This window comes from Cydia strobilella, chromosome 4, assembly GCF_947568885.1.
Source record: "Cydia strobilella chromosome 4, ilCydStro3.1, whole genome shotgun sequence".
In the NCBI taxonomy this organism is placed as follows: Eukaryota; Metazoa; Arthropoda; class Insecta; order Lepidoptera; family Tortricidae; genus Cydia; species Cydia strobilella.
The window spans coordinates 2011708-2039037 of NC_086044.1; the positions used below are offsets into that span (position 1 = coordinate 2011708).

Consider the following 27330-nt stretch of genomic DNA (forward strand, 5'->3'; position numbering starts at 1 on the left):
ACGCCCATACATGATATGATATGATATGATTTATTTATCTCACAATATACAATTGCACTTAAAATTACACATGGTAGATTCTTAGGAATTTATATTGTGATTGTCGGTTTTTTACATTATGAATAATTGAATATGAAAAATAACAGAGACAATCAAAATTACATTCAAAATTATTAAATTACAATAGTATGTCAGCAGTTTCGTTAAATTCTACATAATAGATTAAAAAACATTCAATAAATTAAACAATTATCTAGAAAATAAATTCGCCAGGAATGGTTCGTTATTAACTCTATAAAATAAATAAACAAAATTGAGCACTTATGTCACAGAAATTAAGGTCACCATTAAACTAACAAATAAGTAAATTACAATAAACCTTACAATTCCGATGTCAGCAAAGTACTATTTAAATAAATCTAATTAGTGATTTCATAAAACTCCTTTATGGAATACAGTGGATTATCCAATAAAAAGTTTCTCAAACGGCTCTTAAATTTTCTGTCAGAGGGCTCGTCTCTCAAGTCTTGGGGTAGTCGCTCGTAATAAGTAGGGCCGATGACACGCGGGTTTTTTCCTGCAAGTGCCATGCGACGCGGGACAGTTCTAAGACGCCCTGTTGAGCGAATCACCTTGCCAGAGACTTCTACTTTAGAAAACGACGACATGTTATTTCTGACATACATCAAAACTTCAAAACTTCATGGCAGCTAAGGTCCAATAATCTGTAAAATATACCGTTGAATTTAATGCTAAGTTGTCCATTTTTATAACGCCTAATATTGGCAAATTGGCATATTGACTTATTTATCCGAAGTGTTACAAAAAATTGCGTCACGTCCCCTTTCTGATTTCGCACCTTCGACCTTTTTTTTTAAAATGATCGTTTTCAGGTATGTCCACGGAGGCAGTGGAGCCGGTCAACAAGTTCACATCTGGCGGCTCCAGCCCCAGTCGGGAGGTGCAGGAGATCATGTCTCACAACGATGACGATACCTACTACAAGGGCAACATGGTGAGCATTACAACTGTGCTCCTTAAAAACCTTTACCTTTCATAAATTAATTTTTAACAAGCAGAAACGTCTGCGATTGATGCTATTAAGCTTAGAATAAATTTAAAAGTGGAAAAAAATTACTGCCTTGGGTGAGACTTGAACTCACGGCCTCTGGATCGATACTCCAGCGCTCTGCCAACTGAGCCACCAAGACCTACCTCATCCATAGTCAGCAAATCTTCCCACTATATAGGTCTAGGGGACCCTAGCGACATCTACCGTAAGAGTGTTACACTTCTTAAACGGCCACCGGAGTTCCAAGTCATATTGGAAATTCACCAGTTACGATGTGCTACCCATTCTAAATTAATTTTTAACAAGCAGAAACGTCTGCGATCGATGCTATTAAGCTTAGAATAAATTTAAAGGTGGAAAAATTACTACCTTTACCTTTCATGCCGGCGGTACACACTCGTCGAGAGACCCCGAGACAGGCCGTCTCATGGGTCGGAGATCGGAGCGATGCATAGACTCGGCAAAAAAACGCATTCGTAAAATCTTCCGTCGCAAGTTTCGCGCGGCGCACCGTATTTTTTGTTTCTATCTAAGTTCCTTGCTTTACGCGCCCTCTTAACAGAGCAGATTTTAATAAATCCCCAGTTCAAGCCTCATTTCCACCTTATATAGTTATAAAAAGAAAACCTTATAGTTTATTTCGATTTTATTCTAGGTAAGTATATTATTTCGTGAAACTTAGTATTAGTTAGTTAGTCAAATCTCCGGTAGATGTCGGTGTATATAGGGTAGAACGCGATATCGTTTGTTGTTCGTTGTTTACATAGGTGTATTTTAAACATTGTTCATGATTATAAAAAATATTATAATTATGACGTTAATTTTGAATTCGTTCTTATTAAGGTGGTTCGACTAGGTTACCCAAAGCTTAAACCCCGCTAGATGGCGTCACTTTCGCAAATTTTCAGGTTTTATTTTTTTGTGGAATAGTGTTGGTATCTGTATACTTACAAGTATGTTTAGCGCACTTTTTACATAAATATTGAACTATTATAATAAACATTGAATACTTCATTAGTGCAAAAAACACTTTTAAAGTCGACAGTGTTTCTGTCATGCTATTTCCTACTATTACTCACACATGCAAACAGTGTTTCCGTGATGCTTGTAGTAGACAATTTCATGCAGTGTAAGTATGCTGCAATGGCGTTGCGGTATGTTCGTGGAAATACGTGCAAGAGGATTCGGGTTCGAGACTGGTACGTCAGGGGTACTTTTTTATGTTATCTTATGTTTCTTATACCTTTTATTTTTCGAATTCTTGTCCGATTCCGATATAACCGAAATATATTTTAGTGATATCGGAAACGGCTCTAACGATTTCGATGAAATTTGCTGTAAGGGGTTCGATCTAGCTAGGTCTTATCTCTGGGAAAACGAGCATTTTTGAGTTTTTACTTATGTTTTCTTTTTCTCCCAGATATTCAGTATTATTAATAAATTAGTTCATAACGTTTTATAAAAATATGTGACGTTTTGAACTAAAAGGTACCACATTGTCGGTTGTCGATTTCATTTTGAAGCTTTATGGAAATATGACAACAATAAGTAGGTACCCGTTTGGTTGAAAACGCCACATATATTGAAAACCTGACTTTCACAAATCTCACCTCTTTGGGTTCTTCCAACTCAGAAAGGATGGAGAATACTGACGATTCTTAGTAGCACTAGCCCAAGGAAGTCCAGATTTGTAAGTGTCAGGTATCAGTTTTTTTTTTAAAGCGCTAAATATAGTTCTACAAGTAAAGCAATCCCTTACTGCCCAGCCTCTATAGTATTTTTCAAACTGGAAGGGTACGATGATAGATTTCATCTCCATACAATTTATAACCTAATAATGCCAAATGTTGCAAAATTATATTGAATTGAGATCTATCATCGTACCCTTGCAGTTTGAAATAGTTATTTACGATACAAGTGCGGAAAAGAGAAAATTCGAAACGAGTTGCGAATTACCTATTCGCACGTGTATCGTACAACGTTTTACAGTACATATGGCCCTTTAAACTTTCGACATATGCATGAAAAGTGCTCTTTACGCACTAGGGCGAGAAAGTTGCACCATATGTACTGTAAAATACTTTTCAGTACATTTGGTGCTACATATACGTTACCGCCCTAGTGCGGTAATTAGTACAATACGTGCATATGTCGAAAATGTAAAGGGCCATAATTATGTACTGTAAAACGTTGTACAATACACGTACGAAAAGGTAATTCGCAACTCGTGTCGATTAAAACACTTCCTTCGGTCGTGTTTCAATTTATCGCCACTCGTTGCCAATTTCCTATTTTTCGCACTTGTATCGTAATGTACTAATAATAAAGTAGTAATTGTAAAATAAAATAAAAACTTTTTTTATATTTTTTTTTTTGGATTCAAGTAGGTACAGTGAGTAACAACATTGCATGGCCTTCTAATTATAACTATTATAGAAAACGGGATATTTATCATGTTTATTTATATTATTTATTTCTCGATATTTTGGCCGGTCTTGCAAGACCAGTCGTTGTGGAGATCCCTGGGGAGGCCTATGTCCAGCAGTGGATGTCTTGTTGGTGTAGATGGATTCACACAACAAATGAAATAACATTTTTTCATATTTGTTATCCGTAGTTGTCCCTGTACCTGAAAGAAAAATAATATCATGATAGCACAAAATCTCTAATGTTATAGGAAGAAAGATGATGCAACAATATGGATTCTAATAAAGTTATCATTTACTTACCTAGTAATAATTGTGTTTTTCATTCATAGACAAAATTCCATAATTTTCATCCCCAGGAAATGTTTTATTTTACTTTATTGCAGTGAGGATGTCCTGATTTTTTCTGGCTAATGAAGGAAAACATTATATTTCCAAGAATGCCTCTTCATTTTGCCCAATACCTAAAAAAACCTAGAGTTAGTGACACATTGACTATTCGGCAACCAAAACAGTAATAATTACATTATATAGGTATTGTTCACTGCTTATATCTACCATTACGGAAGAAGTGAGAATTATTTTCTAAAAAGATCGGCACGAGAAAATTACAATGTACAATGAAGGAATGAAACTGTACCTACCTTACGAAACTTCACCATCATGAATTCCGCTTCAATTGAGTCTGAATTTTTCTGGATTTTCGCGGACCAGAACACCGATGATTTTTGTAACTTGATTTAGACGTTGCTATCATTTTAAATTTATACAAACAAATTGACACAATAAACATGACCCTATGTGTCAGTGTCAACACTGTCAAATAAAATGCACTAAACATGACGGATTGACGGCACTGCAAATCCTGCCAGGTCGGCCAGGCAACGTCGCCAACGTCATAGAGTGGCAACGCCGCACGCAACGTATTTGTACACGACATTTGTGACACACACATACGTAAAATTGATGAAAAAATTACGTTGATTTATGTATGATTTCTGTATGAAACAAAGTTTTTCTATTAATTTAGCGCAAACGAATATTCGAAAGTAGATAAATGAGCAAATATTTGTGTAGTAATAGTGTGTAGTGCCTTAATTAAAGCAGATTGAATTTTGTATGAAAATCGAACCACCTTAATTCCAGTAGGAACGAATATTGGGAACAATGAAATATGAACGGTGTGGGGACTTTCATACAATATGTCAGCCATGCCAACTGTTTTAATGTATGCGTCCTATAGACCATGGAGACTATATAAAGGAGCCAAATGTCTATGTACGAAAAGTGTCCATCAAAAAACAGTAATTAGGCGGCGCCACCATACACCGAAATACTACCAAAAACAACCTACGTAATTTGGTCGGGTTATTTGTTGCCTTACATGGTTCATGTTATACTCATGTCCCAGAGCCCAACTAGCGCCACCGGAGAGATTAGGAACTATTATTTCAAGCTGAAAGCGGTCACTTTTGCAACAATTCTGCCATAAGAGATTGGCATTCTTTCTATACCATCCATACTATAGACGCCGGGGCGGCGGCACCATCATGCACATAAATAATAATTTATGTGCATATGTCATTTATGTTCCTTGAGTTTTCATAAGTCATTCCGGTGCCGTGTTACTAAAATGGTTAATCCTAAAAGAAAAACGATAAACAAATATTCTTGTCTAAGTTACACTATTGTTATTATTCCACTATATTATATTGCTCTAATTGTGGAATTCATTTAAAACAACTAAAGAAGCACAAAATAATAGTACAATTCGATGCTAGTGCGGAAAGTATGTCATTACATCACGAGTTACGTGTATAAAACTCCTGATTTACCGTGTTTACTCAATTTCCCAGTAGATGTCGCTTTTTATATATAGAACTAACGAGCGGTTGTCTATCGTAGGATACAAAAGATATTAAAGATATTTTTGTATATCGAGGTGATTTGTGTGAGCCCAATAAACATACTATTGTTCATACAATTAAACGAGGTGTTTAATTGAAGCTTTCCTTTCGAAACCAGTCCAAATGGCAAATATTTATCGATAGTCGATAAAATATAATAGATAGTCCCTCTTGACATTTGATATCTGCTATGAGAATTCCGCTCCTTGATAATGTAAGCGGCAACAACGCAACACAAGACGCGGGGAAAATATGAAGCTATAGTCTGAGGAGAGACTGAAGATGAAACATATTGGCTAGGTATTATCCTCACGAGTCTAAATGTACATATTCATTGCAATCTAATTTGAACCTTTCATGGAACAAATAAAGTAGCATTTCTTTTGTTTCACTGCGTTGTAAAACAAACGAAATTCGTTCCAATTTACTTATAGCACAAGGTTCAAATAAAACATTGAAAAACAGTCTATGGTGGGTCTTAGGAGGTTATGGGGCTGTCGATACCTAAAACGCGCACACTGTCTATTTATATCAGAGTAAATGCGATGGCAAGTAAATCTAAACATTAGTTATTTATAGACTATTATTGCTTACATGTTATTTATGCAATTCCGTGCGTCGCATATTTATGTTGCAGACAGTAACGCAATAGTTACTGGTAATATGTTAATTTAGACATATACTACACCAGCCATAAAAAAGAAAAATCCAAAAATTGCCACTGAAATATGAACCAACCACTCACAAAATTATGCCGAGACAGAAGCCATATTTAACTAAATTTAGTTTTAATATTGTGTCTAGATTAAGCCTTAGTTTGTAGTTAGTAGTTTCTTACTAAATGATAGTTTTTAACTGTAACAAAGTCTGATATTTAAATTGTAATCGGTTCCCCGCGATACAGGCACTGCCTAGTGCGGAGACCCCTGGAATGTCTGTAACCTTTAGCTGAAAATAAATGATCTTTATTCTTCTTCTTATTCTTCTAACCTATAGTGCAGGGAGGAGAGTTTTGATTTGTTTGAAAATTTAACGAAACAAAAGAAATGTAACTGTTCCAATTGCATATTAGGGTTTAAATTTGATCGAACTAAAGATGTAGTATAGGTAGGACAGTGCTGTGGGCCTGGGAGGTTATGGCATCGTTGTTGCGCAGGAGGAGGAGGAGGAGGAGTCGCTGCCGGCGGCGGCGGCGGCGGGGGCGGGGGCGGGGGCGGCGTCGCCCGCGCCCTCGCTCACCCCGCTCTCCCCGCTGCCCGCGCTGCCCTCCCTGCCCGCGCTGCCCGACTTGCCCGACCTGCCGCCGTTGCCCCCAAGTAAGTCCACTCTCTTAAGCGAGGTTTAGACTGGCAAGAACTTGCATGCAAATTTCATTACATTGCGGTATCTGATAAACATTTTGAATGCAGTTTACCTTAGTAGTCGGGCAATGTAATGTAAATTGTCTAAACCTCGCTTTAGGACAGAATAGGGTACTTTCCTCTATTAAAATTAAATTATGAAAGTGTGTTATTTATATAGGTTCTACCATAAGTTAAATTCCCAGAGAGACGTGTAGGAGCTAGGCCTGACTCCCGACGACGCTTATCAGCGGAGCGAGCGGCGCCTCAAGATTAAAAAAGCCGACCCCGCGTAACGGGAAGTGGCGAGGAGAAAGGGGAAGATATGAAATATGAGTTTAATACTATTTCGTCATAAACACATGAGACTATTTTAGTTTAAAAATTAAAATCACGTGACAGCAAACGCCACCCGCCATTTTTTCTGACGAGTGACGTCACTATAGCAAAACAAAGTGATCAATTTGCAACTCTCATTTGATGTTACTGCATTTCCTAATATACTTACTTTACTCTTTGTACTGCATTGCTGTTATGATGTCACAAAGTCACACGAATGGCGGCTGCCGTTTTGGCGCGAACATATTGTATCGATTAAATTTTAAACAATTTTTTTTTTTGCATATAGGGATGTTATTTTTATGAAATAAAAATACCAGTTGGCTATCAAAGCTATACTTTCGTATTTATAAATATATTTGAAAAAAAAATATATATATGTGAAATAGCCTGTTTCGGCAAATCGATATATGTTTCATTCCTAGAACAAGCTAGCAAAAAAGCGCGTGATAAAAATTTACAATAAAAACTATTTCGGAGAAAACACTTAGGTCGTATAAGAATATCGAACAAGGGAGTAGTTTATCTTCGGATATGAATTTGAATCCTACAGGTAAAACGGTAAAATTACCTTTTAAACGGTAGGAAGCAAGCCTCCTCTCAGAGAGAAAGCTGTCGTTGCGTCAGACAACCGCACCGTACTGCATAAAAGGAAAACAGTGCCTTAGATTAACAAATGTAGGTTCAAGCCCGAAAAATCACTTGAATTTAGTTATAATATACATCACATATATTCTCGACTGTGACGTCTTCGCCCTACTAGCTTAAATAACTTATACCACAGTTAGTTGAAAACTCCATTTTAAACCGTCAAAGAAAATTCAGATCTTATATTACATTTCGTTTCCTACAGGCAACGACACGTCCTGGCCCCAGATATCGCTGGCGCAGATCACCGAGGCCAACCAGCGGAAGGCGTCGAGCGACAAGTCGGGCAGCCAGTCGCTCAACAACTCCGTCGCCGTGTCCGAGCGCCCGCCCAGCGTCTCGCCGCGCCGCGACCAGCTCGAGCAGAAGATCGACCAGTTGACCGGTGAGTTATCTGCCGACTAATAGTCGGGCGACCAGTCGCTCAACAACTCCGTCGCCGTACATTTTCTATAATAAAACAAGCCCGTCGATTTTTAGGTCTCTTACAATTGATGATCAATTTTTGTCTGACTCGTTAATGGTTTTGTTGTTATTACAGAGCAAGTGACGGCGCTGTCACGGTCCGTGTCCAGCCTGCGCTCCACCCTGGGCGTGTCGGTGCCCGCCATGGTGCGGGAGGCGGCCGACGAGGCTCTGCAGGCGCACGCGCCGCGCACCGCGCAGGCCGTGGAGGCTGCGCTCACACACGGGTGAGTGTGCTCCGTGTCCGGCCATGGCGCGACACACAGGGAATCAGACCGGGAGGGAAACGTCAAAATGATTCGTCAGTATTGAAGCGTGTGTAACACGTGTGTTGTGAACGCGCTTGCAGGAAAAAACCCCTCTTTTACATCCCCCGTAGTCGGACTGCTTACGCGAAAAATAGTTTTTCTCAAACATGCTATGTAATATTGATATTACGTTGGGAAGTATCACTTTTCAGGCGCGGCTAGACGAGAGGTCTGTAATGAAATTTCATACGAAGTTGCAGGCCTAGGCCGGGAAGTGGCTTTTTTTTAATTTCTATTTCACATATAATTGTGGCACAGCATCATGGCATTCAGCCATTTTTTTTTTTGAACCTGACGGGCTCTATGGCACTATGGCCATTCGAGCGGTAGGACTGTGTGGAGGATGGTAGCCTGGGGAAAATCCAGGACCCTTCCGCACCACACGAGACGGTTTTGCTACGCTGGAAGCTGGAATACTCCTAGTTTAAAAAAAAATGATATTTGATTGATATATATAGTTGGTCAAGCAAATCTTGTTAGTAAATAAGAACAAAAAAACTATACTCATCCTTTTCTTTTGGGTGTTAGTACTAGTGTAAGACAAAGATAGTATGATTCTCTCTGTCTATGTTTGAAATAAGACAGTTGTTAAGACCTATCTTAACAAGTAGCAGATAAGTAGGTATTAGCATACCTAAGTACCTACTTACCTAATCTAGACAGATTAAGTCTCTCAATCGTCCTATGATATGTAAAGGTGACATCTACCGAAACTATTGTGTACTAGTTTAAGTGCTCAATAAGCTGTTAGCTATGTCAATGTATGTAATAGTTCCTAACCAATCCGTAGTGTCATAGTGTGGCGCTGTACTTTACTATATAAGCTTCTACATGTATGTAGATAAGCACTTTTTCTAACCAGCCTTCTGTAAAACATTAAATTAAGATATCAGATTCTCTGCTTTCATTTGGTCGCCATTACCTCCAACGCTGAACATAATGGTGACCCCTAGTTTAAATCGCGGTTAATCTCAGTACTTTAAAGCGAATCGCTAGTAAATTTAGTAAAATTTGCGAGCCGGTACGTCGAGGAATCGCCGCGTATCCTGATTTAGGCCGGGAGAGCAACGTTACCACGTAGGCAGCAACCGCGTGGGGCTCCGCCGACCTGAAGAAGCTGAAGAGGTGACTAGGAGGCGACCACACCACTCGATCGAGCGGCCTGAGCCAACGCGACAGGCGCCGACCGAGCCACCAAAGCGGGACCACGTGCGTGGCACCGCAGCCGCAGCAGGGAACGGCTACCGCAAGTACCAAAGGGACCACGTGGGTGGTACCACACCAGAGGCAGAAGGAGCGCCCAAGCGAGGGCAATCACCAAGCTACGCCACGCGCACGAGCATCAATCGAGAAGGCAAGTGAGCTGGCATTCCCTAACCTATCTACCAAATCTCCCTACCAAATTTAATTGTAATCGATTTATTTCCTACAAATTGTAAATTGTAATCGTTCTTAATCATGTTAGAAACTTCCAAAAACACTCTAGAAGAGTTAGAAATTAGGCAGTTAAAAAATAGACGAGGTGTCTGTAAGCGAAAATTAACTGTATTTAATAAATTTATAGAAAGAATCGACTCAAGTGCATTGACGGCCGAAATAATTGTAGACATAAGCTTAAGACTAGAACAATTACCAAAGTTATACAATGATTTCTCTGAGATACAGGACCGGATCGAGACACTGTGCAGCGACGAAGGGGACATCGAAGCCCACGAGGCCGAGCGTATGTCATTTGAGGACACATTTTACCGACTTAGCGCTAAGGGCAAGCTGCTGGCGAAGGTAGATACCGATTCAACACCAAATGACCATAGTCCGCAAGCCCCGCCGCAGCAACCCTTCGGTGAGTCGATAAAATATCCCGAAATTAGCCTCCCTAGCTTCGACGGAGACCTAACACAGTGGCTGCAATTTCGAGACACATTTGATGCCCTAGTCAACCAAGCTAGCTTAGCACCGATCGTAAAATATAAGTACCTACGCAGTTGTTTACAAGACGGCGCACTTGAGGTAATTAGTTCGCTCGATTTCTCCGAGGACGCGTACATGCTCGCGTGGCAGATGCTTTGTGAACGTTATAATAATCCTAAACGTTTAGTCACCAACCACATGCGAGCCTTGTTCGACGTGGAACCGGTACCGTCAACTCCTTCGGGTCTAAGAGGTCTGTGCGATAATATTTCCAAACATTTGAGATCTTTGCGCTCATTAAATGTACCTACCGAAAATTGGGATCTCGCAATTATTCACATGTTAGTTAAAAAGTTAGACAGTCGATTGCAATCAAAGTGGGAAAACAGTGTTGATTTGAGAAAATTGCCTTCGTTGCAGGATTTCAAAACCTTCCTAAAGAACCGAGCTGACCGGCTGGAAGCGACCAGCCCAGCAGTACCATCGGACGCACCCAGCACTTCCAAGAAGGCCATGGTAACCACGTCCGAACCTATCAAGGTAACCTCCAAACAGTTTAAATGTAACCAGTGTCCGTATTGTTCGAGTACGCATTATATTAATCAGTGTCCAAAGTTTAGTGCATTAAACGTTATCGCGCGCATCCGAGCCGTGAATAAATTACGATTATGCTTTAATTGTTTGTCCGGAACGCATGTCTTAACAAACTGCAGGGCCAGTACATGTCGAGTATGTAAGGGCAAGCATCATACGTTACTACACAAACCAAATACCAACACTCATGTAGGTAGTAACCCCGTACCAACGCGATTACCAATATCAACGTTAATCGACGAACAACCGAGTTCTAGTCAAATCGAGACTACCTTGTCGAATAACACTTTAATCGAAAAACAAATAAACAATGCGCGAAATAGGTCAGTTTTCCTTACAACAGCCCAAGTGCTCGTTAGGGATAAGCATAACAATGTGCATAAAATGAAGGCATTTTTAGACAATGGCTCGCAAGAAAATTTCATTACCGAAAACGCGGCCAAAAAGTTACAATTAAACAAGGAACAACTTGCCTTAAATGTCATAGGTTTCAATGAAAAAGTGTCTAGCCTTTTAGAATCGTGTGACGTAACATTGCATTCCTTAGACGGAACCTTTACAACGAATTTGTCCTGTTTTATTACGCCTATAATTTGTACTACCAACATTTTAATACCAAACGTGCAACGTTGGCACATTCCGTCGCGTTATAAATTAGCTGATGACGAGTTTAACTTAGCTCAAGATGTAGATTTGCTTATCGGTGGGGAGATATTCTTTGATTTACTTCTTACCGGTAAATACAAGCTCGGGCCCGGATTACCGGTTCTGAGACGCTCGCGATTAGGATGGATAGTCACGGGTTCCGTACAAAAAAAAACCGAGTCTGCCATTCAATGTAAAGTTACAGTAGAAACTCAATTAAAAAAGTTTTGGGAAATAGAGGAGGGTTCCGCACCAAATTTACCCTATGATGAAAAACAATGTGAGGATATATTTCTGAAAACTCACACTCACAACTCTGAGGGTAATTTCGAAATAGAACTTCCATTAAAGCAGCCACCTACCAAGTTAGGTCAATCTAGGCACATAGCATATCGGAGGTTCAAAACATTAGAATCCAAGTTCGAGCGGAACCCCGAATTTAAAGATAAATATGTGAATTTCATGCGCGAGTTCGAACAAGCTGGCCATATGATTCAATTACAAGATAATTATGATGGCCCATGTAATTTTCTACCCCACCAAGCTGTTTTTCGCGACTCCCCCTCAACCCCTATTCGAATTGTTTTCGACTGCTCATGCAGAACTGATAACGGCATTTCTTTGAATGATATCCAATACAAAGGCTCAATAATACAGGACGAACTCATAAATATACTTCTACGATTCCGAAAATACCAATATGTTATTAACGCTGACATACAAAAAATGTACAGATGTATTTATGTTAAACCAAATCAACAATACCTACAATGCATATTTTGGCGGGAAAATACTCACCAACGACTCCAAATTTATATGCTGACCACATTAAGTTTCGGCTTAAAGTCAGCACCACATATTGCAACCAGATGTTTGTTACAATTGTCAAACGAAAACCAACACACATTTCCAGCAGCTGCAGAGGCCATAGCGAACCAGTTCTACATGGACGATTTTATCGCCGGCGGCGACGACGAGAATCAGGTAGCTGAAACTGCATCACAGGTGAACGAGATCCTGCGGGGAGCCAACTTCACGCTGCGGAAATGGAAGTCCAATTCCGAAGTCATCATAAAACGGGTGAGCGAAACACACACACACCAAAACACACACACAACCGAATTTGGAGATAAAACACATAAGGTCCTGGGTTTAGCGTGGTCTAGTGACTCAGATGAGCTTATGTATACCATTAAAGAAAACCAAATTTCACACCCAATCACCAAAAGAAAGGTACTAGGGGTAATTTCGTCCATTTTCGACCCCCTAGGCTTGACGGGACCAGTAATTGTAGTAGCCAAAATATTTATTCAAAAATTATTTAAGGCTCAATTAGATTGGGATACCGAATTAACACAAGACTTGATCCAAGAATGGAACACATTCTATCGAGACTTGTTTTTATTAAACCAATTGAAAATTTCGAGATGTACAGTCATACCCAATTATGTAACGATACAAATTCATGGGTTCTGTGACAGTAGTATTAAAGCCTATGGCGCTGCCATCTATATACGATCAAGCGATAGAGTAGGAAACGTACAAGTTCACCTACTTTACTCAAAATCAAAAATAAGTCCAATACAACCCCAAACTATTCCAAATTTGGAACTTTGTTCCAGTTTACTGCTCGCGACACATGTCGACAAAATAAAACGAGCATTAAAATGTGACGTTTCCGGAATCAACCTGTGGTCAGATTCAAAAATAACATTATGTTGGATAAAAAATAGTAACCCTAAATTAACTTGTTTTGTTAGTAACAGAGTCACAAAAGTATTATCACTTACAAACAAGCACGAGTGGTCATGGGTCCGCTCGGAGGATAACCCCGCCGACCTTTTGTCCCGAGGGGTAGCACCAGGCAAGCTGGAAACCAACCAGTTATGGTGGTCTGGGCCGGCGTGGTTGACCCAAAGTCCGGACACATGGCCGACCCACGATTCTGAGTCACTAAATCATGCACCTGAGGCCGAGAGCGACGTAAACATAACTCTCACCTTGGCTATTAGCACAGAATCTAACGACACGATACAATATCTTTTCCACAGGTGGTCAAGCGATAAAACACTTATTCATGTATTAGCATACATACTTCGATTTATATATAATACAAAAAATAAAACTCGAACAATTAATCCAAATAATAAATTATCAGGACCATTGTCCGTAGAAGAATTAAAAAAATCGGATCACGCATTAATTAGACATGCACAAATGGAATCATTCCCACACGAATATAAATTATTGCAAAACAATAAACCGGTTCTTAACAAATCAAAAATATTATCTTTACACCCATTCATGAAGGACGGACTCGTTCGCGTAGGCGGACGAATCGGTCTTTCGCATTATGCATATGAAAAAAAACATCCTTTAATATTAAGTCACGAACACGCGCTTACCAAACTACTGATGGCAAACGCACATATACGTACTCTGCACGCTGGCCCTCAGTTATTACTTTCAACTATTCGCGAGCGCATCTGGCCAACAAAAGGTAGGATGTTAGCCTCAAAAATTGTAAATAAATGCGTTCCGTGTTTTAGAGCAAATCCAAAGACTACTAACCCTATAATGGGAAACTTACCCCCCTCAAGGGTAAATCCTTCCCCCCCCCTTTGCTATCACGGGTATCGATTATGGAGGACCTTATAACATTAGAGATAGGACAGGGCGTGGTTACAAGGTCTCTAAGTGCTATATAGCAGTGTTTATTTGTTTTGCAACAAAGGCAATTCATCTCGAATTAATTACAGGGCTCGAGTCAGCCAATTTCCTGGCGGCGCTGCGACGATTCATCGCCAGGAGAGGTAAACCGAAGGAGTTGGTGAGTGACAATTCAACAACCTTTCATGGGGCTAGTAACGAGCTAAAAGATTTACAAAAATACCTACAGGACAGCTCGAGCGAGCTAGTATCTCATTGCGCAGACGAGGGCATAAAATGGAGTTTTATTCCTGTCTATACACCTCATATGGGGTCCCTATGGGAATCTAGTATAAAACTTACCAAATATCATTTAAAAAGAGTGTTAGGGTTATCTTTGTTAACTTACGAACAATTTGTATCAATCCTATATCAGGTAGAATCTATGGTAAATTCTAGGCCACTATGTCCCTTACCTAGTTCAAATCCTGACTATCCTGTCCTTACGCCAGCTCACTTTTTAATTGGAAAAGCACCAAATTCACTTCCGGACGAAGATTATAACCATGTACCAAAGAACCGATTAACTCACTATCAACTTTTGCAACAAATCACGCAGGACTTCTGGCGGCGCTGGTCACGTGACTACATCGGAACGCTGCAGGAACGCACGAAGTGGAGGAGCGCGCGCGGCCCAAGCCTCGCAGTCGACACCGTCGTCCTGGTACGAGACGAGCGTCTGCCGCCCTGCCGGTGGAGGCTGGGCAAGATCGTCGCGACGCAGCCGGGCCGGGATGGCGTCACCAGGGTGGCCGTCATCCGAACCGCCAGAGGGGACATCCAACGCGCGTTCAATAACATTTGTCCATTACCTACTTCGGGTGAAGTCATATAAGTAGTAAATACCTACCAACAGTACCAACCTAATGTAAAGTTCAAATAATTATAACTAAGTGTCTAATAAGTATAATTAAGTACCTAAATTACCTTACTTACCTAGTACCTATGTACATAATTAGAATACCTACTCCCTATTTAAAATAAAAATCATTTCCTATTGTTGTTTCATTTATAAGAATGGGCACAGATCTAATTAAAATTTAAGTAATTACCTAACTATAACTCGTAACAAAGAACTCTGCCCATCCTTACTGATAGGTAAAATGTATAAAGCCTATTCTTTGAAATACCTAATGTTACTCATAAAACATTAACTATTTCAAGGGGTGGCAAAATGTTAAGACCTATCTTAACAAGTAGCAGATAAGTAGGTATTAGCATACCTAAGTACCTACTTACCTAATCTAGACAGATTAAGTCTCTCAATCGTCCTATGATATGTAAAGGTGACATCTACCGAAACTATTGTGTACTAGTTTAAGTGCTCAATAAGCTGTTAGCTATGTCAATGTATGTAATAGTTCCTAACCAATCCGTAGTGTCATAGTGTGGCGCTGTACTTTACTATATAAGCTTCTACATGTATGTAGATAAGCACTTTTTCTAACCAGCCTTCTGTAAAACATTAAATTAAGATATCAGATTCTCTGCTTTCATTTGGTCGCCATTACCTCCAACGCTGAACAACAGTCCTTTGACAAACTATATACCTATATTAAACGTTTGAGAAAAGCACTATACATACATCGGCGTGAAAACGGGTTGTCGGCCTCATAACTATCCGGCCTCACTACGTTCGGCCGTATATTCTATTCGGCCGGCAACCCCTTCCTTCCCGGCCTCTGTAGTAATGTACTATTGTTGGAAGGGCATGCAGGTTGTACAACGAAAAATTTCTGAATCTCGATATTTTCTGCGAGAAACTTAATAGATTTAAAACACTATCTATGCAGTGTAATAACCCAGATCATTAGTTTGGCGCTTTTGGGAAAAAATCTCAGTATTGAACGTTAATAAGTAATAAGAATAACAAAACCTTTTTAGTATTCAGTTTATATACAATTTAATTGTTAACACCCTGATACTCTTGCATTTTTTTTCTCATTATTGTTGTTATTGTTTTTGTTCTTGTTTGCACAAATAGCTCTGTTTTACTCTGTAGAAACTTTATTAAACATGATGTTAAAATATTCTCATTAAGGAAACTGTAAGTCTAGCTTTAAGAAAATTTCCAGTGTTATGTATAACTATAAAAGACTGTTTGTTTCTTTAAAAAAAAGAAAAAAAAAAAAAAATCGTCAGTATTGAAGCGTGTGTAACATAACGTCATAATCTCGGCGGAGCTAAACTACCCCCTCTAATGAATTTATTTTGACCACTGTAGTGTAGAAGATTGTATGTAACCGTTGGTGCGTACTCGTAACTTGGTATTGATCGTTAGCTGGGAGCGCATCGCGCGCGTGGGCGAGACGGCGAGCGCGCGCGCCGCGTCGGCGGCCGGCGTGGGCGCCGCGCGGGCGCTGGAGCCCCTCGCCGCCGCCTTGCAGCACGAGCTGGCCGCCAAACTCAGCGCCACCGACGCGCTGCTCCGGGACAACATACAGAAACTTGTCACCAGCAAGGTACGCACACCCTTAACGAAAACTACCCGAGTATCGTGTCGCTCGGCTCGCTCGCCCCGACTCGTTCCACCTAAATGTCGACTATAAATGAACTCTACTTTATACAGGATAGCAGGAAAATAGTGGAGATCGGTTTAAGGGCATATTCGGTATCGTGTTCTAATTAGGAAAAAGTAAAACAAGAAATTTTAGCCGCGAAAAAAATCTATGGAGCGGGTCGTCCAAATGACCAAAAAACCAATTTTTTTTTGTCAACACTTTTTTTCTTATACCTTCTTTTTCCAATAGGTTGCTCAAGGCACCTCCGGGGTGCCCGTGGACAAACAACAACAACATACTTTTTCCTAATCAGAACACGATACCGAATATGCCCTATTAACAGATCCCCACTATTTTAGTTACACCTTGTATATCTCATTTATTTGATGTCATGAATATATAATTTGTTTATTTAGTCAGTAACGGACCGCCTGAGCGCCGCGGTATCGCAGTGTGTCACGAACGCGGTGCGAGACGCGTTCCGTGACGCGATGAAAGATAGCGTGCTCCCGGCCGTCGAGCGAGCGCACGCGGATATGTTCCGACAGGTCAACCAGGCCTTCCAGCAGGGCACTAAAGAATGTGAGTACAATAGGATAATTAAACAGTTTTATTGTTGTTTCTTATCCAGCAATAGGTAGTTTTCTAAAGTCTACGATTTATCACTGTCATATAAGCTTTAAGTTATAAAATAAATTCTGTAGTAAAAATGTATATAAATCGACTAAGTAGACGTCGGCGGTTTTTGAGTTGCGGTCTGGATGGTACGCGTACAAAATGTGACGTTTAGGTTAACAGGCATTTTAGATGGTATTTTTGGCAGCAAAACTTTACTTGCTATATTTACGTTAGTAAAAAAAGGAAGTAAAGGGTTGACCTTTTTGGAAATATTAAGCAGCGCCATCTAGCGACAGTTTTAGTCTCTAATACAAATAGTATTTCCCGTAGTCGCCGCTAACACGGAGGCTAGTGCGCGTGCGGCCGCTGAGCGAGGTGCGGCCGGCGCCGTGACGTCACTACGCACGGCGCTGACGAGGCATGCCGAGGCCGTGTGCGCCGCGCCGCCGCCGCTCAACCAGCAACACCTCGCCGCCATGCTGCGCGACACCGTGCGACCGTGAGTACTGTGACGTCACTACGCACGGCGCTGACGAGGCATGCCGAGGCCGTGTGCGCCGCGCCGCCGCCGCTCAACCAGCAACACCTCGCCGCCATGCTGCGCGACACCGTGCGACCGTGAGTACTGTGACGTCACTACGCACGGCGCTGACGAGGCATGCCGAGGCCGTGTGCGCCGCGCCGCCGCCGCTCAACCAGCAACACCTCGCCGCCATGCTGCGCGACACCGTGCGACCGTGAGTACTGTGACGTCACTACGCACGGCGCTGACGAGGCATGCCGAGGCCGTGTGCGCCGCGCCGCCGCCGCTCAACCAGCAACACCTCGCCGCCATGCTGCGCGACACCGTGCGACCGTGAGTACTGTGACGTCACTACGCACGGCGCTGACGAGGCATGCCGAGGCCGTGTGCGCCGCGCCGCCGCCGCTCAACCAGCAACACCTCGCCGCCATGCTGCGCGACACCGTGCGACCGTGAGTACTGTGACGTCACTACGCACGGCGCTGACGAGGCATGCCGAGGCCGTGTGCGCCGCGCCGCCGCCGCTCAACCAGCAACACCTCGCCGCCATGCTGCGCGACACCGTGCGACCGTGAGTACTGTGACGTCACTACGCACGGCGCTGACGAGGCATGCCGAGGCCGTGTGCGCCGCGCCGCCGCCGCTCAACCAGCAACACCTCGCCGCCATGCTGCGCGACACCGTGCGACCGTGAGTACTGTGACGTCACTACGCACGGCGCTGACGAGGCATGCCGAGGCCGTGTGCGCCGCGCCGCCGCCGCTCAACCAGCAACACCTCGCCGCCATGCTGCGCGACACCGTGCGACCGTGAGTACTGTGACGTCACTACGCACGGCGCTGACGAGGCATGCCGAGGCCGTGTGCGCCGCGCCGCCGCCGCTCAACCAGCAACACCTCGCCGCCATGCTGCGCGACACCGTGCGACCGTGAGTACTGTGACGTCACTACGCACGGCGCTGACGAGGCATGCCGAGGCCGTGTGCGCCGCGCCGCCGCCGCTCAACCAGCAACACCTCGCCGCCATGCTGCGCGACACCGTGCGACCGTGAGTACTGTGACGTCACTACGCACGGCGCTGACGAGGCATGCCGAGGCCGTGTGCGCCGCGCCGCCGCCGCTCAACCAGCAACACCTCGCCGCCATGCTGCGCGACACCGTGCGACCGTGAGTACTGTGACGTCACTACGCACGGCGCTGACGAGGCATGCCGAGGCCGTGTGCGCCGCGCCGCCGCCGCTCAACCAGCAACACCTCGCCGCCATGCTGCGCGACACCGTGCGACCGTGAGTACTGTGACGTCACTACGCACGGCGCTGACGAGGCATGCCGAGGCCGTGTGCGCCGCGCCGCCGCCGCTCAACCAGCAACACCTCGCCGCCATGCTGCGCGACACCGTGCGACCGTGAGTACTGTGACGTCACTACGCACGGCGCTGACGAGGCATGCCGAGGCCGTGTGCGCCGCGCCGCCGCCGCTCAACCAGCAACACCTCGCCGCCATGCTGCGCGACACCGTGCGACCGTGAGTACTGTGACGTCACTACGCACGGCGCTGACGAGGCATGCCGAGGCCGTGTGCGCCGCGCCGCCGCCGCTCAACCAGCAACACCTCGCCGCCATGCTGCGCGACACCGTGCGACCGTGAGTACTGTGACGTCACTACGCACGGCGCTGACGAGGCATGCCGAGGCCGTGTGCGCCGCGCCGCCGCCGCTCAACCAGCAACACCTCGCCGCCATGCTGCGCGACACCGTGCGACCGTGAGTACTGTGACGTCACTACGCACGGCGCTGACGAGGCATGCCGAGGCCGTGTGCGCCGCGCCGCCGCCGCTCAACCAGCAACACCTCGCCGCCATGCTGCGCGACACCGTGCGACCGTGAGTACTGTGACGTCACTACGCACGGCGCTGACGAGGCATGCCGAGGCCGTGTGCGCCGCGCCGCCGCCGCTCAACCAGCAACACCTCGCCGCCATGCTGCGCGACACCGTGCGACCGTGAGTACTGTGACGTCACTACGCACGGCGCTGACGAGGCATGCCGAGGCCGTGTGCGCCGCGCCGCCGCCGCTCAACCAGCAACACCTCGCCGCCATGCTGCGCGACACCGTGCGACCGTGAGTACTGTGACGTCACTACGCACGGCGCTGACGAGGCATGCCGAGGCCGTGTGCGCCGCGCCGCCGCCGCTCAACCAGCAACACCTCGCCGCCATGCTGCGCGACACCGTGCGACCGTGAGTACTGTGACGTCACTACGCACGGCGCTGACGAGGCATGCCGAGGCCGTGTGCGCCGCGCCGCCGCCGCTCAACCAGCAACACCTCGCCGCCATGCTGCGCGACACCGTGCGACCGTGAGTACTGTGACGTCACTACGCACGGCGCTGACGAGGCATGCCGAGGCCGTGTGCGCCGCGCCGCCGCCGCTCAACCAGCAACACCTCGCCGCCATGCTGCGCGACACCGTGCGACCGTGAGTACTGTGACGTCACTACGCACGGCGCTGACGAGGCATGCCGAGGCCGTGTGCGTCGCGCCGCCGCCGCTCAACCAGCAACACCTCGCCGCCATGCTGCGCGACACCGTGCGACCGTGAGTACTGTGACGTCACTACGCACGGCGCTGACGAGGCATGCCGAGGCCGTGTGCGCCGCGCCGCCGCCGCTCAACCAGCAACACCTCGCCGCCATGCTGCGCGACACCGTGCGACCGTGAGTACTGTGACGTCACTACGCACGGCGCTGACGAGGCATGCCGAGGCCGTGTGCGCCGCGCCGCCGCCGCTCAACCAGCAACACCTCGCCGCCATGCTGCGCGACACCGTGCGACCGTGAGTACTGTGACGTCACTACGCACGGCGCTGACGAGGCATGCCGAGGCCGTGTGCGCCGCGCCGCCGCCGCTCAACCAGCAACACCTCGCCGCCATGCTGCGCGACACCGTGCGACCGTGAGTACTGTGACGTCACTACGCACGGCGCTGACGAGGCATGCCGAGGCCGTGTGCGCCGCGCCGCCGCCGCTCAACCAGCAACACCTCGCCGCCATGCTGCGCGACACCGTGCGACCGTGAGTACTGTGACGTCACTACGCACGGCGCTGACGAGGCATGCCGAGGCCGTGTGCGCCGCGCCGCCGCCGCTCAACCAGCAACACCTCGCCGCCATGCTGCGCGACACCGTGCGACCGTGAGTACTGTGACGTCACTACGCACGGCGCTGACGAGGCATGCCGAGGCCGTGTGCGTCGCGCCGCCGTATTCTAAATAAAAAAATTGTATGTTTGATAATCTTTATTGGCATTTTTGTGGTAATAGTACATTATGATACAAGTGTGCTAAGTTGGTCATTACACAGGAGGCGATATTGTGCGCGCGAGCTGTAAGCGAGCGCGCAATAAGAAAGCCGATGTGTGTAATGACCAATGCACGCGTTTCATACGACGTTTTTCAACACACTTGCGAGAAAAAAAAGAAACTTTCATATTAATCAAATTTTAATAGTTAAAACAGGTAGTATTGTGTGTTTCATCTGTCATACTGCCGGCCGCCCCTCGCCCCGGCCGCGGGCGGCGCGGCGGGCGCGCCCGTGCCCGCCAGTCCGACCAATTAAAGAAGGCTCCCTTTCCATGCATATTATTAGCAATCAGTTACCTTCTTAACTCAGTCGGATAATATAATGAGATGAGCACGCGTGTTTAATATATAAATATAAATCGGTGGAATAAAAACGTCGTTTTGAGCAAGTGTGTTGAAAAATCGTTTATAATTGCGATACCTTTCGTTTTTTGTCAGTGATAACCTATGGTTCCCCCCCAGGGTGCTGGAGAAGGAGGTGGAGTGGTGGGTGCGGCAGACGCGGCAGCTGCACATGTCGCGCGCGCACTCCCCCGCCACGCCCGCCGGCTCCGTCGCCTCCGCGCACGACCGCCAGGTGCGCACACCGTGCACGTGCACACACACACACACACACACACACACACACACACACACACACATGCACACGTCGACACCTACCGCACCCACACGCACGCTCCGACCGCGATACGTTGGTTAACCCTTTGAACGCTACACCTGAGTCTAAATTCTTTTCGTAGTCTTGTTTTTGTCCTCAAAAAATGTGACGGAGTGGAGCTTTTTGTAAGGGGTGAAATTTAGTTTTTAATTTTTCTCAAGAGAATTATAATTTACAGCTAGAAAGACATGCAATAGCACTCGTTTTTTAGGGTTCCTTACCCAAAGGATAAAATCTGGACCCTATTACTAAAACTCCACTGTCAGTCTGTCTGTCTGTCACCAGGCTGTATCTGATGAACCGTGATAGTTGAAATATTCACAGATGATGTGTTTCTGTTGCCGCTATAACAAATAATACGAAAGACAGAATAAAATTAAATACTTAAGTGGAGCCCCAATACGTGTTTTTTTTTGCCATTTTTTGCGTAATGATACGAAACCCTACGTGCGCGAGTCCGACTCGCGCTTGGCCAGTTTTTTTGCGTTCCTCTAAATTTGTCCATGAGTATGACGGTCGACAACAACGTCGAGCGAGCGTACGTCCCGTAGCCTCCGGGTCATCTTCCATGGCCTACGGATGGATCCAGCGGCGGTAGCATGGTCGCGTTTTTATCGCCTGTCTTGTCATGCGTCACTTACATACATGTTAGAACGTAACAAGCGTGGTGACAGGCGATAGCGCGACCATGCTACCGCCTCAGATATAATAGCACTACTCGCCGATCTTCGAGCGACAAATGTATTGTCAGGTCCGACTAGCAGTAAGACACCAATACACTAATATTTTATACAGGTTGGCTACAAAATAAGTGCATTCCCGTTGCCAGGGAGGTTTTGGGATTATACTGAGCAACTTTTACTATGGGACCAACCACGAAATCGCAAAAAAAAAATTTACCCTCCCATAGAAAATGGACCAGCCAAAATGTATGAAATAGCAAAAAAAATTTCACGATTTCGGGGTTGGTCGCATAGTAAAAGTTGCTCAGTATAATGGCAACGGGAATGCACTTATTATTTAGCCACCCTGTATAATTATATAAGTCACTTATGTGTTTAACGCCTTTTCAGAAGCCTCAACGTCATATGATCCGGAACTGTGTCCAAGAATCCTTGCCCTTCCTAGTACAAGTACCTTACTTTATTTTCCTAATTTAATCCTAATTTTTATATCATATCCTTTTTACTTTCCTTTACTTTTCAGATTAATTCCTTTATAACATGTATTCTTAAAAAACACTTAGTAACACAAAGTGGCACAATTAAACGCTTATATTTTTGAGTACTGAAAAGTTATATATAGTATGTTTCGAAATCATAGTTCTAAAGTAAAATATATTTGTCCTGATAAGATAAATTTCTTTAAAATAACATTTTTTCGTAGATAAATTAGTATTGGTAATATCAGTAGGTACTTATTTTTACAAGCTTTTATTTAACTTTCCCTGTTAGTATGTATGTAGCTATTATGTTAGTATGTTACCTCGCTGACAAGAGGAAAAAACGACGACAAGGCGTTTCAATACCGTTTTCAGCAAATCTCTCTTGTCAGGCCTGTGGTAGACCATGTCGGTCTCGCATCGGTCTATTCAGCCACCAAAAACGGTGTCTCTCTGGTGTTACACCATAAATCGTCTGCAATAGACGAAAAGGCCAATGATGATGATGATGATGATTATGTTAGTGTGGGTCAAATCTTGGAAGTTAAATATGACCCACTTCCCGATTTCCGATTAAGCTAAATTTATACATACATATCTAAAGCCTGACCAGGAATATATGATCACGCGCCATGTTGCGGAATTTCACTGGAACTAATATTTTCATACTATACTGAACTGTCACTCTATACATGAAAATAACAGCGCCCTCTTAACAATGATCATAGATTCCTGGTCAGGCTTTAAATCGGATGACAATCCAATATTATGATGACATAAAGCTGATCTGATGATGGAGACAGGAGGTGGCCATGAGAACTCTTGTGATAAAACAACGCAAACTAATTGTGTTTGGGGTTGTTAGAATTGTCTCGATGAGTATTAGTTGCCTGTGGAAAAAAAGTACAGTCATCGATAAAAGCTTGTACCAAAAATTTAATTATTGCCGAAAACTTATTACTTCATAACAAAGGCTGGTTTGGTTTCACAGTAAGCGTCGGCATAAACTTAGCGCTGCTAAAAAAAATTAGCGAGCAAAAGCTCTGGTTTCCTAAGAAAGCGATACAGGGTGGAAATAGATTTTGGGTCAGTGAGGGCAGCTACCAGATCCCGTGTTGCTAGGCGAAAATGGTCTTAGAAGACCTTCCTTCGATTTCAAATTAATGAAGATTGGCGATTACAGATTTTGGAAAACACATACAGGGTGCGAGAAAACGGTCATTTTTGACAAACTTTTTTTTTGATGCCAATCGATCCCATTCCCGTCCAGGATCAAAAGCTTGTATGGGACCAAAAAGAAATTTCCCGCTAGAAAAGCCATAAATCGAGAAAAACTTTCCCCATACAATTTGTATGAAAATGAAAAAAGTTGTTTTACATGTATTTTTTTTTATGTCAATCGATTTCATTTCTATCCAGTATCAATAGTTTCCTGGGGGTCAACTTTCGGTAATGTAAAAAGCCAGAAATTAAAGAAAACTAATATTGTCTTCGGTTACCGCGATAGTTACTCATGAAATAAAACTATGAAAACGGATTATATCGCGTATATTGAATTTATAATACATCCCGACGTTTCGAACCCTTTACAGCGTTCGTGGTTAACGGGTGACGAACGCTGTAAAGGGTTCGAAACGTCGGGATGTATTATAAATTCAATATATAGGTACGCGATATAATCCGTTTTCATAGTTTTATTTAAAGAAAACTGTTTTCATACATTTACTATGGAGAAAAAGTGAACTTTATTTACATTTTTCTGTCACGCTAATCAGTTCTGTTTCATTGAAGGATTGGTTGTTTTCATACAGTCATTCAGCATAGGAGGACGAATTAGGGTGACAGATAAATGAGAATAAAGTTTTACTTTTTCTCCATAGTAAATGTATGCCGTTTTTTTTAATTTCTGGCGTTTTTGTACATTACCGAAAGTTGACCCCAAGGGAACTATTGATACATATTCTATGAATGAAAATAAAATGCTGAAAATCACATTTTTGAAGTCCTAGGAAACCAGAGCTTTACAGTTTACTGTATAACTATAGTCGTCTTTGTGACAAGAAAACGGTAACATTCGTATCGATACAGAACGTCACCGCTCTGTACCAACGTATCGTGTGAACCTGAGATCAAAACCTTAGAGCGTTTCACATTATAAGAACGGATATCGGATACGACAAATAAGAAGAAAAATGTAAAAAGTGCCATTTTTAGGGTTCCGTACCCAAAGGGTAAAAACGGGACCCTATTACTAATACTAAGACTCCGCTGTCCGTCTGTCTGTCAGCAGGCTGTATCTCATGAACCGTAATAGCTAGACAGTTTAAATTTTCACAGATGATGTATTTCAGCCGGGCTAGCACATGATTGGCGCGAGAGTATCTCGCCGCGACATAGACTACCCGTCCCCCTTTAATTCATGCAGTTAGCAAAAGACGGGTAGTCTATCTCGCGGCGAGATACTGTCGCGTCAATCATGTGCTCGGCCTACTGGTCCCGCTATAACAGCAAATACTAAAAAGTACGGAACTCTCGGTGGGCGAGTACGACTCGCACTTGGCCGGTTTTATATATGTTTGTTGTTAATTAAATTTAAAAAACCCCTACGCTATATTCCAAAATATCCATTATATGCAATAAAAGCCTTACAATGTTTCGGAAAAGAGCTGATATTCTTCAAACTGCTTGATCGATTTCTATCAAACATAGCTAAGAATCACCGCAAGGAAACTCGCGTTCACGTTGAAAAAACCGCATCGAAATCGGTCCATCCGTTGGAGAGCTACGATGCCACAGACAGACAGCACCCCTCTTTTTGTGTTGGGGGTTAAAAGAAATCGTTAGTCCAAAAATTAAACCATCCATCCATCCCATTGTTAAACTTTAGTGGCATGTATATATATATATATATATATATATTTTAATTTCACCTTTTTTCAATTTCAACATAGAGTAACTTATACTAGAGCGGTACTGTCATAGTAAATTTTGTAACCCCAGTAAATTCACTGCCATCTGTCGACACACTTTAAAACTAAAAATGAAGATTTATAAAAATACGATAGAATGTATTTAAATATAGATAAATGATTTTTTTTATTTGCATTAATTATTTTTATGATTTTGACCCATGTTCTTTCACTGATATGCGTTAAAATTGTTAAATAACAAACAAAACCGTGAACGCCATCTATACGACTGTAGGCCAAAACTAGTAGCACCCTCTGAACGAGAATCAAAATTTCTTGATTTTCGAGGCACGTTTTTTTCTTAGACTGTATCCATCTATTACGGAGTTATATCTATCTTTGATTTCAATTAATTGCTTTTATTCTTAATTATTATTAAGTTTATTGACATTCGTTTTAATACTACCCATATATTTAAGCGTTATTTGTACTATCTCAGTTGGTCTCTGAATAAAATGAAATTGATTGAAAAATAAAAAAAACTCGATGGGCTGGGGGCTGAGGCACTCTCTAGAATTTTCTCCAAAAATCATTAGACATCCGATATCGAATCGGACAATGTGAAAACGTGATCGACGTGACGAAAAGTGATCACATCTAAAGAGTAATATTACTCTGCCGCAGCGCTGTCGTAAGAGGCCGTAGTCGATTTTGGAGCAAAAATGTAAAATTGATAGATTTAGTCGTTGAAATTATACACGTTTTGTTACGTAATATCTAAATAACAAGTATTGATTTCTATTAGCACGTTTTCTCATCTTGCCTTTTAAAAATGAGGTCGCGAGCGTGCGTCACCGGTAATGCATGAAGAGAAGGGGCAGTTTTTAAAAATTCATCAAAAAATCATGGTAGTAAATTATACAAATTGATGTATAAGAATAGTTTCAGCGAATGTTGTAGATTGTTTAAATATCAAAATTACGTTGAAATTAAGTCGATTTTCAGAGAAATTGTCACTTGTTTTGAAGTAATTTCTGGAGAAAATTGATTTCGTCTAACTTTCATTTACACTACTTCAAAGTCATAAAAAAAAAATGTAGTCTGATAAACGTCAAGTACAGAATATGTGTAATACAAAATTACCATGTTTAGCCGTCCAAACTTTACGAAATTTACAAATAAGAGCGACAAAATCAGTGCTTTACGCGCGTTTACCTAAACGTCCATCAGAAAAGCAAA

The 27330-nt window shown here is 43.5% G+C and overlaps 1 protein-coding gene across 18 annotated transcripts; it reads left to right on the forward strand.

The window, feature by feature from the left end:
* The first annotated feature begins 9347 nt into the window (after positions 1-9347).
* Positions 9348-15358, forward strand: LOC134740471 (uncharacterized). Of its 18 annotated transcripts, none has more exons than XM_063672940.1 (3): positions 9349-10956; positions 14415-14485; positions 14924-15358. In XM_063672940.1, exons 1-3 carry the CDS (start codon positions 9964-9966, stop codon positions 15201-15203), a joined length of 1344 nt encoding a protein of 447 aa, XP_063529010.1. In that variant the 5' UTR covers positions 9349-9963; the 3' UTR covers positions 15204-15358. The 18 variants fall into 18 exon arrangements, 17 of the variants coding, with proteins under 17 accessions (XP_063529013.1, XP_063529014.1, XP_063529015.1 ...); XM_063672941.1 differs by having other exon boundaries at positions 9349-10932; XM_063672942.1 differs by having other exon boundaries at positions 9349-10669.
* The last annotated feature ends 11972 nt before the right edge of the window (positions 15359-27330 follow it).